This window comes from Cucurbita pepo, chromosome 12 (assembly GCF_057944985.1).
Source record: "Cucurbita pepo subsp. pepo isolate OVF chromosome 12, ASM5794498v1, whole genome shotgun sequence".
In the NCBI taxonomy this organism is placed as follows: Eukaryota; Viridiplantae; Streptophyta; class Magnoliopsida; order Cucurbitales; family Cucurbitaceae; genus Cucurbita; species Cucurbita pepo.
In genome coordinates, this window is record NC_141809.1 from 10,309,779 (window position 1) to 10,322,349 (window position 12,571).

The following is a 12,571-nucleotide window of genomic DNA, read 5'->3' on the forward strand; positions in this document are numbered from 1 at the left end:
GCAGTATATGTTTTGGATATACTTTTGAGTGAATTACATTTCTAATACGTAAGATTTGGAGTTGGTATTTATTTGGTGACATAAGTTTGGAGATTTGAGAGGAAATTTGGTTGGTTATGGATAGTATTGGTTATAAATGAAAGGCATACAATTTGTTGTTGTATAAGGGAACCAAATATATGGCCGAAAATAAGGGTATTGATCTAAATTTAGGTTTGGTAGAAGCTTATAAAAGGGTTGCTAAGGTTTTGAAACACTCATCCACTCGCAAAAAGAAGCATTGGAAAGGCAGAAGAAAAAGCATAAAATAAAATAAAATGGCGAAGAAGATGATTGCAGTGTTGTTGGTGTGCATCGTGGTGGTGGCTGCATTGCAGGTTTCGAGTGCCACTGAAAGCGCGAAGGAGGCCAAATATGAGGCTAAATTTGAAGCCAAGTATAGGTTATGCTACGAAAAATGCGAGAAGGAATGCCTTGAAAAGGGCAATGGCCAAAGCTTTTGCGAAGTTAAGTGCGACGAAGATTGTGGTGAGAAAGAAGCCGCTGGTATGTTCTCTTCCTTTTTAAATCATTTTTATTTTCTCTTAATAATTAGTTAATTGGTTATTGTATTTGTATTTGTTTCACAGATAAGCTACACATCAATGTGAAGAACTGAATAATGGAATGCAAAACAAAGAGGGCTCTTTACCTTGCAATGATCTAAGTAATAATTGTATTCAAGTTTAAGCTTGTAAGATGGACTTTCATAAACCTTCTTTCTCCTCCATTTTTATGATGTGGTTTGATATTTTCAATTAATAAAGTTCCTCATTCATGCATCATTCATGATTTTTTTTTTTTTTTTTTTTTTATTAATGTAATAATTAAAAAAAAAAAAAAAAACAATATGATAGTTTTAAAAAAAATAAGTAAATTGTGCATCTGCACGTTTTCGCTAAACCGTGTATTGTACTGCTTCTCTATGGTACTAGTTGTGTTGCTTCATTGAGTTATTGAATTCGCTTCATTAATAGCTTCACAATTCGACTTTATGGACTGGTACCAAGATCTAGTCCTAAACAGGCAGACTTAATTTGAGTACGGTAACAATGAAAATGACTCTTTCATCATAAGATTATATGAGCAAATGACCAAAATATGTTGCTATGTGAGCATGTACAATTATACCGATACTTAGTACTATTCGGTGAGTTTTTTTTTTTTTTTAATGAAAACTTCAATGTGGTGCAACACCAAATGAGTAAGATTTTGTCCAAAGTTGCAATTGGAAATTTAATTTGCTTATTTTGAAGATGCAAGCTCTTTGGTTGCAATTACTTTGGAGGGCTACATCAATAATATGTTTTATATTTCTTTACAAATAATTATACTAACACCTTCTAACACTAAAACCCTTGTTCAATTCACTTACAACTTACTCGTTATCCATTTCAAATTCTTAGTTCTCATCCATTGCTTTGTCAACTCTCTTCCTCTCTTTTTACTTCGATTCAATTCTTACAATTAGAATCCCTTTTACTTCGATTGAATTTGAAACACTCAAGAGAAATTGCATCTTTCGATAAGGTATTTTCTATAGTTGCAAAGAGGACAATATAGCGTTTGGCCTAGAATTGCTGAGTCTAGAGTCATTGCTTGGTCTAGTTTTCCTAAGAATTGTTGGATTTGGGTCTAGAGCCACTACTTGACTTGACATTGTTTGGTCTGGCGCCAAGTTTTCCTAGGAATTGCCGGGTCTAGAGCCATAGCGTGGTCTGGCATCTTGTTTTCCTAGGAATTGCTGGGTTTAGAGCCATAGTGTGGTTTGGCGTCAAGTTTTCCTAGGAATTGCTGGGTCTAGTGCCTCGTAGGAATTGCTGGGTCTAGCGCCTAAGTTTCTCCCCAAATAAAAGAAAGACAACGGCGCAAAAAAAAAAAAAAAAAAAAAAAAAGAGAAACGAACTTCTACTAGACTTTATAGAAACAAAGACACAGGGAACGGAACGGGTTACCTACTCTTAAAGAAGTCCTATTTTACGGGATCTACTTGGAGACTGAGTTTTATGATTGATACCAAAATCAAATAGTGTTTTTTTCTTCTTATTCCGAGAATTTTCTGTAATTACTAAATTTCTGTAATTACTAAATAATAATAATATAGAAAATTCACCGTTTCTATATGGTCAAAAAAAAAATTACTTAAAATAAATAGATGGGCTCATTAATAGTTTAAGTGGATTATTTTATTTAAACACTTCTAACTAAAAAAATTAAGAACAATTAAGATTAGAAAAAGAAAATTAGATTTAAGTTTTAGATATTAAATTATTTTATTAACTAATCCTTTTTGAGAAGAGATAAGAGTAGGTGAATCAGAAAATTAATTAGGAATTAAATATACTTTTTTATAAAATATATGTCCTTTCATCTCACTTTCCATTCCTATTTTAGTAAGAGTGGGACTTCTACTTTTTCCGACCACAACCAAAAACCTGTATGTGGTCTTTTCTGAGTATTTTATATTCGCTAGCAACATCAACAAAACAACCAAGTACACGTAAAAATGATGCATGTTCCTATGTAATGATAGAACACATTAGAAGAGAAGCCTCGGAAGGAAAAAAAATGTTTGATGTTAAGTTTGATTATACCCAAAAGCTTATGGTATTCTTAACAAACTTCATGTGTGTACTCACCAAACTAATTTGATTCACAAAGGCTAGCAAATGAATTGATCATAACGTTTATGTACCTTCAAAATTTTAACAACCCTGTAAATGCCCCAAGACAAGCTGCGCACGTTCGTTCGGCTTAGAAGCTTCAAAATCAATGTAGAACAAGTAGTCAAAGTACCTGAAAACCTTAAAAGTTGAAGGGATTCATCCAGGGAAAAGCTTTCGACATAAATATCAACTCTCATCATTTCCCGTCATAAGTTTTATTATGCCTCTATACTTATTTGGCTAGCTATCATCTAATTTTCTCTTGGGTGTTTTCCTCCCGGGTTTCTCTTATTTTTACCCTTTTTACTTCACATTCAGAATGGAACTACAATACCAAGTAATTCGAACAATTTTGTATCAATAACATGTTTGACGCAATCTCAAATCCTATAATCCAAGAGTCCAGTTAAAATTTCAGCAATATTTCCTTGTTTTCAAGTCAATTAAACATTAGGTTTTCAATAAACACAATTTTGTAGCAAAATCGAAACCATACTTTTGATTAAAGGATTTGAGTTTTATCGGAACTACGAAATGTTGATATTTTCTTCTCTTCTACTTTTCTCTTTAGATGATGGTACAAGTGTAGTAGGAATTGGAGAAGTATCGACAATAGTGCTATTGTGAAAAGCGTCTCGTAGTATAAGCAAATATGGAGAGCAAAAGAATGGAGAATGAAGTTGTATAATAGACAGTGACAGAATCGACGGAAAAAGGAGTAATTGTAACTACTGCCATCATGTGCAAAAATATTTGTATCAAGAAAACCAATGAAAAGCTGCGTTTCATGTGCGTTATGAGAAGCCACATAAAACTTCCTCAAGAAGCTAATTACTTCTACCGTAGTAATTGTTTGTATTATTATCGGAGATGTTTAATATTCATTAACATTAGAGTAATATATTGAGTTAAAAATTTAAAATCAAATGTTATATAAAGTTAATTTTAGGGTATATTTTCAACCTCATCCAATTATGTATACTTTAATTTTTTGGTAAGTAATAAAAAATTAAAAAAAAATTAAAAAAAATTAAAAAAAAACAATTTTAAAGTAGTTGAATTGGTGTATGGAGGTAATAATTTGCATGAATCTTGAGGGAACAACTCGAGGAACTTCTTGACGACGGAGATCTCCTCCACTATGTCGCCTAATAAATGGATGCCGATCGTCGTTAACTTCTTAGCAAAGTCATCTATTGACTCACCATCCTTCATGCAGATAGTCTTCAACTCACTGTTCAAAGTCTGCCCCTTTGCTTCCTTGACACATTCCACACTCATATGTATTGTTTGCAACATCTCCCACGCTGCCTTTGCCAAGTCCTTCTTTGCCAACATGAGAAAAACGTCCTCCGAGACTACTTGGTAGATGGCGGAAAGAGTCATCCTGTCCTTATGCTCCTCAACCTCACCATGCTCGATGGTGTCCCACACGCCTTGTGCATGTAAGTTGACACGCGTAGTTACTCTTCATGAGTAACGTGTACTGGAGCATTACACTCTCCTCCCTTCCACTCTCTATCATTGTCACTCCTACTCCGATGACATATGTTTCGACATCGAATTCCAAGGAGAGGATTTCATTGGATTTCTTTCTCTCTCTGTGCTCTGTAGACTCTCAAATGGCAAGAACAACTTGGGTGGATAGAGGGGAAGTTGAGTGCAGTTTAAAAGGGAAGACGGAGTGGGCTGAGTCGTGATTTCGTGGTTGCCCTCACCATAAATCTCCGGCGAGAATTAGCTGATTTTATTTTATTTTATTTTTACCTTTTGGATCTATTACATATTAAATAATTGAAAATATAATTTAATGCATATGCGTATCTACCAACCGTCAACATCATTATTACGGTATAATTCAGCGTGGACTTAATCAACTTGGTCTTTGGTTGGTCTTTGGTTAGTGATACCAATTAATACTCCATTGCCGATAACTTCCTTCCTTAACCAAAACCATCCATTTCCCTTTCTTCTTCTCTCCCTCCAAGATAGATGCCTATGGCGGTGCCGTCGACACTGTATCTGGTTGTTCTCTTCTTGGTGATTCTTCCGGCGGCCAAATCCCAACGGAATCAGCCGATGCGGCTGAGATTTGGCAAAAAAGGAGAGTTTAAGATACTACAAGTGGCGGATATGCATTACGGGGACGGGAAAGCCACCCCATGTGAGGATGTTCTCCCCAGTCAGTTAGCTTCCTGCTCTGACCTCAATACCACCGCCTTCGTTCGCCGGATGATTCTGGCGGAGAAGCCTGATTTCATCGTTTTTACTGGTGAGTCTCTTCTCCGATTTGGGTTTGAGATTAAATTCAACATCTATTATGTTGATTACAAAATGGGTTTCGATTGATTCAATTTCAGGGGATAATATCTTCGGATTTGACGCAACGGATGCGGCAAAATCTTTAGAGGCGGCATTTGGTCCGGCAATTGCGTCCAACATTCCATGGGCAGCTGTTTTGGGGAACCATGACCAAGAATCTACTCTTTCAAGGGAAGGAGTAATGAAGCATATTGTGGGCTTGAAAAACACTCTCTCAAGGGTTAATCCTTCAGAGGTAAACCCGATTGATGGCTTTGGGAACTACAATCTGGAGGTTGGTGGCGTTCAGGGCTCTGCTTTTCAGAACAAATCTGTTCTCAATCTCTATTTCCTTGACAGTGGTGATTACTCCACAGTTCCTGGGATCTTTGGGTATGGCTGGATTAAAGCTTCTCAACAGTTTTGGTTTCAGCTTACTTCTGCCAAGCTCAAGGTACATTAATTTCTGCTTTTCTACATCTTGATATGTTCTGTTTTGCTTTACTAGAGAAGTGCTACAATCACTTGATTTGTAAGCATGTTTTGACCCAAAGAAGGGTTTTAATTCATCTTGGTAAGGTTTCAAATCGATGAAGATGTGTGGTGATTGCTTGTTGTTCAGAACCAAGATCACGGAAGTTAGACATCAACTTTAGAAGACCTCTGTGAGATCCCACGTAGGTTGAGAGGAGAATGAAACACTTTTTATAAGGGTGTGGAAACCTTTCCTTAACTAACAGCGTTTTAGAAAATCTTTAATGGAAGCCTGTAAAGGAAAGCCCAAAGAAGATAATAGATGCTAGCGGTGGGTTTGGACTGTTACAACTTTAGCTTAGTGTAGAGACAAGGTTAAGCTATAGGGATTGACCTAGAGTAGAGACAAGGCAACTAGAGTCACAAATGAGTGAAAATGCGTGTCTAGGTGTCATGAATTGTCAAGAGAAGTTGATTTTGCACGCATAATGATGTTCGATTGAACCTCGACTAAGGTTTGATAGAATCTAAAGAGTCATAAAAGAACCTTGGGGCTAGAGTTTTACTTAAGGTTGACTATGATTGAGCCAATGATACGGTGCCATACAGTTGAAAGGCATATGACCATGACAGAGGCATGTACCTAGGCCCTAGCGAGTGGCTAGCACTCTACAAACATGCAAGCACCAAGTTGGCATGTCAATTGAGCTTGTTTGTGAGCATGCGTATATAGGTGGGTGCACACCCATGTAGGGCAAGATTGCATGCAGGTCGGCGTCCACATGCATGTGAAGGATAGTCTTAGCATACGAAAAAAGTCGTAGCAAGCGTGCATAGGCGTGTGCATAAGTGAGCATGAGCATTGTGTGTAAGTAGTGTGCACAAGATAGCTACACGAGTCCAAGTGTTGTGCATAGGTTATCCACACAACAAGGCAGGCAACAGAGTGTTGCTCAACAATAATCATGCATGGAGAATTAGTGGGGCCTTAAGTTCACGCTATCTTGATAGGATAAATGCTTCTTTGAACTAGATGATTGCTCTGTTGAATCCAGAAACCACTAATGTAATGGCCTTAAGTTCACGCTATATCTTGATAGGGGTATCATTTCCCTTGGGAAATTGTGTCTTCTAATGTGCTTTGTTTGTATGATGACTACGCGCATGTCCCGTGATGCTTTGTTTGTATGGTTATTACTTTCTGAGTTAATGTTCTTCATTGCAAATCATATATAGACTAATGAGCATACTAAAAGGATCGATATTGTAACAGTCCAAGTCCACTGCTAGCAAATATTGTTCTCTTTGAGATTTCTCTTTCGGGCTTTCCTTCAAAGTTTTTAAAACGCGTGTTCTAAGGAAAAGTTTCTACACCCTTATAAAGAATGATTCGTTCTCCTCTCCTACTACTGATGTGGGATCTCACAATCTACCAAAGAGGACAATATCTATTAGCAGAGGGTTTGGGTTGTTACAAATGGTATCAGAGTCAGACATTGAGCGATGTGTTAGTGAGGAGACTGAGCCCTGAAGGGGGGTGTACATGAGGCGGTGTGCCAGCAAGTACGTTGGCCTCGATGGGAGGTGGATTAGAGGGTCTCACATTGGTTGGAGATGGGAACGAGCGCTAGCGAGGACGCTGGGCCTCGAAGGGGGGTGGTTTGTAAGATCCCACATTAGTTGGGGAGGAGAACGAAGCATTCTTTATAAGGGTGTGAAAACTTCTCCCTAGAAGACGCATTTTGAAAACTCGAGGGGAAGTATGAAAGGAAAAGCCCAAAGAGGACAATATCTGCTAGCGGTGGGCTTGGGCTGTTACAAATACGTTGTTAAGACACTGCATAGTCGGAAGAATTGAGTAAAGTTACTTGATGAAACTCATTTTGTGATAACATTCGAAGTCTTTGGCTACATGCTCGAGTCTACGGGAGTTCATAAGCCTCGAACATTTTTCCTTTTCATTATATCAATGAGAAGTAAAGAAGTAATATGATATACTTTCTATTTTTGGATGCAGAGGGCATACATGAGCAAGCCATTGCCCCAGAAGAGTGCAGCACCTGGGTTAGCATACTTCCACATACCATTGCCTGAGTTTTCTCGTTTTGATGCATCAAACTACACTGGTGTGAGACAAGAAGGGATTAGCTCTCCTACCGTGAACTCTGGTTTCTTTACCTCCATGGTGGAATCAGGGGATGTGAAAGCAGTGTTTACAGGTCATGACCACCTCAATGATTTTTGTGGGGCTCTTAATGGGATTAACCTTTGCTATGCTGGAGGATTTGGGTACCATGCTTATGGCAAGGCTGGGTGGCCGAGGAGAGCTCGAGTGGTGGTGGCTAACTTGGAAGCAACAAGCAATGGAAATTGGGGAACTGTGAAATCCATCCGAACCTGGAAGCGTCTTGATGACGAACATCTCACGGCCATTGACGCTCAAGTTCTTTGGAGCAAGACCTCTGTTGGTAACCTTCTTACTCCTTCCTTTTTTTCTTGCTAACCTCTGCGTTTATCTCCATCATAACTTGTTTATCACTCCATTTTAGAAGTAGGGATGTTTGGCAATGGTCTAAAACCATTGTGGAAAGGTTCCATACCACTTTTAAAGTGATTTTCAGTCAATAACTTTGAGTGTTTGACTTAGAATCACTTATCAAAATTACAATAGATAATTGGAAAACAGATTACTTGTTAGAGAAATAAGAGAAACATTAGCACGCCACCGCAATGACTTTGATAACATATAATCCAGATAGGAAGAATTGACAACTAGTCACCTTCCTCTATTGACACAAAAGAGAGAGTAAAAGTCTATCTAACATGAAAGTAAGTAAAATGGGTTTGGAACAGACATGCAGTCATGGACAACACGTCTTGGACAAGCATGATTGGAACATTTGACATGTGGTCATAAGCAACATGTTTTAGACAAGCATAACTGTGACGCACAACCCACGTGCAAGTACGCACAACCCACTTGTTCAAAAGGAGTAGGCGCACCCGCTATGTGTCAACATTCATAGTGCGATTGTGTCCCGAGAAAGCCATTGAGGACGATGACTAGTTTTAGTGGGGGAGAATGTCATAACCATATTAAGAAAAGAGTAGATTGTAACATTTACAGGTAGATAAACAAGGTGTGCCACCTCAAGTGGCACCCATATAGCCATTTGAGGGCCAAGACAAACAAGTACCATGAAGCGAGCAAGGAGGACAGTGCATCATCCAACACATCATAGAAATTTGCATTCAAGCCAAGTTGAGATGTAAGTAAGAAAGAGGCAACAATGTCGACATGAATGTCAAAAATAGGCTTGATAAGGTTTCGGGTAGGGACTCGAGCACATGATGGACTCTAGAGTTGAGTCCGTTTATATGAATGTTTGTCAAATTTGGTGTCAATTAGACACACGATGGACGATCCACGAGATTGTATGACCATTTGCCAAAATCATATCTATTCTCAAACAAAATATCCGTTAAAATGTACTATAGGGAAAAGTATGTTGTCAGCTCTCCACCACCCCAAGGCTCTGTGGCTCAAGTAAGCTACATGTGGCACATATGTGTATTATAGTGTCGGGGTGTGTTATGAGACGAGCGTCTTAGACGACTTCTTTTGAAATGGATTATTCGAGGACAGTGTCGGACGACATGGATATGCAGACATTGGCCCCAATCCATGTGTTAGAAGTTGATATATGCATCTGCTATTCAGTACACAATTCGTAGTTTTGCATGGACATAGGAGGGTATGCCTCGATAAAATCTGGATGGATGAATGTTTAGGATGCCTCGACGGTATGGTTAACACATGAGGCCAATTCTCGATAGACATGCCCGAACAAGCTATGATGACCAAAGTTGTCCTGGTTCTTGGAATGACATCATGATGCGTGGGCCATGTTGTTGGAAATCAAGATAATGAACTAGATGCAAAGTTGTATAGGAGAGAATTAGGCCCTAGAGTAGAAGCAAGATCGAGGCGGATGATTTGACCTAGTGTAGAGACAAGTCAGCTAGAGTTGCAGACAATTGATCGTGCATGCATGAGCGACGTGTGTGGTTGAACAAACTTAGATCTTGCATGAGTTGTGTTCGGTGGGCGAAATCCTAAGGTCCGACGAAGCTACTAATCCGAACAAAAAATGTAAATGAGACTTGAGTTTTCCATAAAGCTTGTCATGAGTGTTGTCAAGATAATGACGTCAGACAATTGAAAATGTATGATCGTGACACAATGCAATATGTGGCACTTCCAAGCCTCTATTCCCTTGTTTGATCCGCGTAGGCATAAGAAATTTTTGTTTGTTTATTGGCGATGCAACCCGTGGCCTACCTAACTCTTGACATGTATCCCTGCGTCCTTTTGAATTCTATGCCTCATTTTGTTTCTTCATAATTTCGTGTTTTTCCTGTTTTCTTTCTTTTTTTTTTTTATATATTTTCTACGTAACTCGATTAAACTCAGTTGTTTCACCAAAATTGAAGAGTTTTAATCCATCTTTCCAAGAAAATTAATCTCATTTAGTTTCGTTAACTATGTAAAGAAATCAATGCGTCAAAAGTTGGTCCAAAACTAGAGAATTCATCGTTCTTGAACATCGCCAGAACTTCGTCTTTCTATGAATTTTGTCTCTAGATTACTTAATGAAAGTTGAGTGAAATCACTTCCTGAATGGAATCATTATTGACTCATTTAAGATCCTAAATAATCAAGACTCACATAATCTAGAGAAAAATTCAGATTCAAAACTCAAAACTCTTACCTTTCTATTTTCTATTTTGATGGAATTTGAAAAGAAAAATTGGATAATTAATTTTTATTAGTGCTCCAGAGTTACAAAACTACTTTTGCATCAATTTGCATAAAATAATACAAATTATTCTTACAACCATAAGTATTGACGTATCAACTATATTCTTGTACATAAGTGTTTTGATATATGATTGATATGTATATGAAAATATGGAGGAGTAAAATCATCAATGTTGTAAATAAGCTTTGGCCTAGGCCATCATACAAGTCTTCGGATCCAGTTGATAGTAGAACCATTTAAGCTGGTGTCACTAATTTTAGGTTGATTAGTTATTTGTAATTATTGTTAATTATTATTATTATTTTTTAGGTGGCCATGATATAAATGTTTGAAAAGTGAGAATGATAGCACATGTGCATTTCAATCGGAAGGACGATTTCATGGAAATGGTACGCATGCACTTTTTTTTAAATTACTAATTTAAAAAGATATGGTGTTATATAGATTTATACCTTCCTTTGCTTTCTAATACTAAGTTGTAATACTACCATTTGAATTAATTTTTAGAAGTCCGGTCGAATATTATATTATATCTTTTTAAAATTTATTTTTATTGAATGTGTTCATTTTTTTTAAAATAGAAATTATATTGAAAAATGAAAATTAATTCATTTTGAGAAGGAATATTGTTTAAGAAAATAAATAGAAAAAATTCGCTCCACTTGGAATTGAAATAGGAGGTAGGATGGAGAAGGCATCTCTGTCGTTGCTTTGCCTCTTGGACATTTCTAACTCCAGTTGATAACGATTTCGTTTTTGAAATTTATGCCTTGTTTACTTTTTTTTTTTTTTTTTTTTTAAGTTGGAAATTTTTATTCAAATTTTCAAAATAAAAATTAGTTTATGAAAATTGAAAAAGAGCTAGTTTTTATTTTGAAATTATTTTGAAAAAATTAAACTTTATTTTTGTTTTTAGAATTTGACTAATGGAAGATTTGAGAGGAAACCAACTTTAGTTTGAAAAACAAATTATTTAAAGGAAATCATTATTTAATATCGTAAGTGGTTATCTAATGAATTTTAAGTTGAGCATATGAATCAATGGTGGTTGTATGTAGTTTTGGAGAGAGGTTAGAATTAAATTCCATAATGCAATCAACCCAACCAAAAACATTTAATAACCCATTTAAAATAGTCAAGAAAATTTAATTGTGGCTTAGTTAGGTATAATGAACCCAAAAGCATTGATTTATCTAGATATGCCATGGAGCCACATTGAAAATGTTGCAACCGTTACCAACCTCGCAACCTGCCCTATCATTGTGCAAGACCAAACTCGTGCTTGATGTAGTGTGCACGCCTACTCCTACCGCTGCCAGCCTATTGGCAACCATAAGTATTCCTTCACTATTATAACTATTCTAGACACATGTTGAATATATGAATAGTTGATCGCTTGTAGATGTATATAATAAAATGATGTAAAATTCACAAGAATAAATGCAAGCATACACTATTATAAGTAGCCAATAATAAGTAAATTATCGATTACATAAGAACCTATCTTTTCGATTAATTTTATTTTTAGAAATAAAGTGAGTTTTTAGGTAACATTCAAATGGGTGTTGATGATGTTAAAATTAAAGCAGAGTGTCACTGCTATCGAGAAATAGAAAATGATGAGAAAATCAACTATAATGAAAAAGGTTCGGCTAAAAGAGATTAAATCAATGAGTTGTTGATTTTTGTGGTAGATTTTAGTTCCTTCTAATAGATTCCCAAGGCATAGCGATTACGCTCCCTCTCTTCTCTCGAATAAGAGAACGACTATGTATGTAAAATAGCTAATTAAACACACATGTAAATCATTAACAACAACTCTTTAATAAACTAAAATCATACCGTCAACATACTTAAATTATATAAAACTCTCGCCTCCCCTATAAAGTTTCGCTCTCCATACAAACTGAATTAAACAAAAGAACTCACCTCTCAATCATGTAAAATTGATAAAATAAGAAATAAGGAAATCGAGAGTTATCCCGCTTTGTTGTTGTTCTTCAATGGAAGTTTCCTTCGCTTGAGCTCTCATGTCCACCTCTTTGCCCTAATCTATCCTTCTTGGTCTTGTTTTCCTTCTGCCGTCAACCGCTGCTGAATTAGGGTTTTTCTTCTTCTTCTTTGGTTTCATTTTTCTTCTTCTTCTCTGGTTTCACAGCAGTCACAACAGCAGATGCTCTGCTGTCTAATCCGATTTTCTCCCCAAGATGTGGCTCTCCTTTCTTCTCATTTAGGGTTGAGAAAGGATAAAATCGTCCACTTAGGATG

General features: G+C 36.8%; 2 protein-coding genes across 2 annotated transcripts; both read left to right on the forward strand.

The window, feature by feature from the left end:
• The first annotated feature begins 260 nt into the window (after positions 1-260).
• Positions 261-942, forward strand: LOC147789994 (uncharacterized). The gene is made up of 2 exons (XM_087129321.1): positions 261-546; positions 630-942. The coding sequence occupies exons 1-2, from the start codon at positions 318-320 to the stop codon at positions 656-658; spliced, it is 258 nt and encodes an 85-aa protein (XP_086985447.1). The 5' UTR covers positions 261-317; the 3' UTR covers positions 659-942.
• Positions 943-4,619: 3,677 nt separating this feature from the next.
• LOC111799330 (putative inactive purple acid phosphatase 29) lies at positions 4,620-10,833 on the forward strand. Its single transcript, XM_087129320.1, has 4 exons — positions 4,620-4,977; positions 5,066-5,460; positions 7,498-7,948; positions 10,613-10,833. Exons 1-4 carry the CDS (start codon positions 4,698-4,700, stop codon positions 10,633-10,635), a joined length of 1,149 nt encoding a protein of 382 aa, XP_086985446.1. The 5' UTR covers positions 4,620-4,697; the 3' UTR covers positions 10,636-10,833.
• The last annotated feature ends 1,738 nt before the right edge of the window (positions 10,834-12,571 follow it).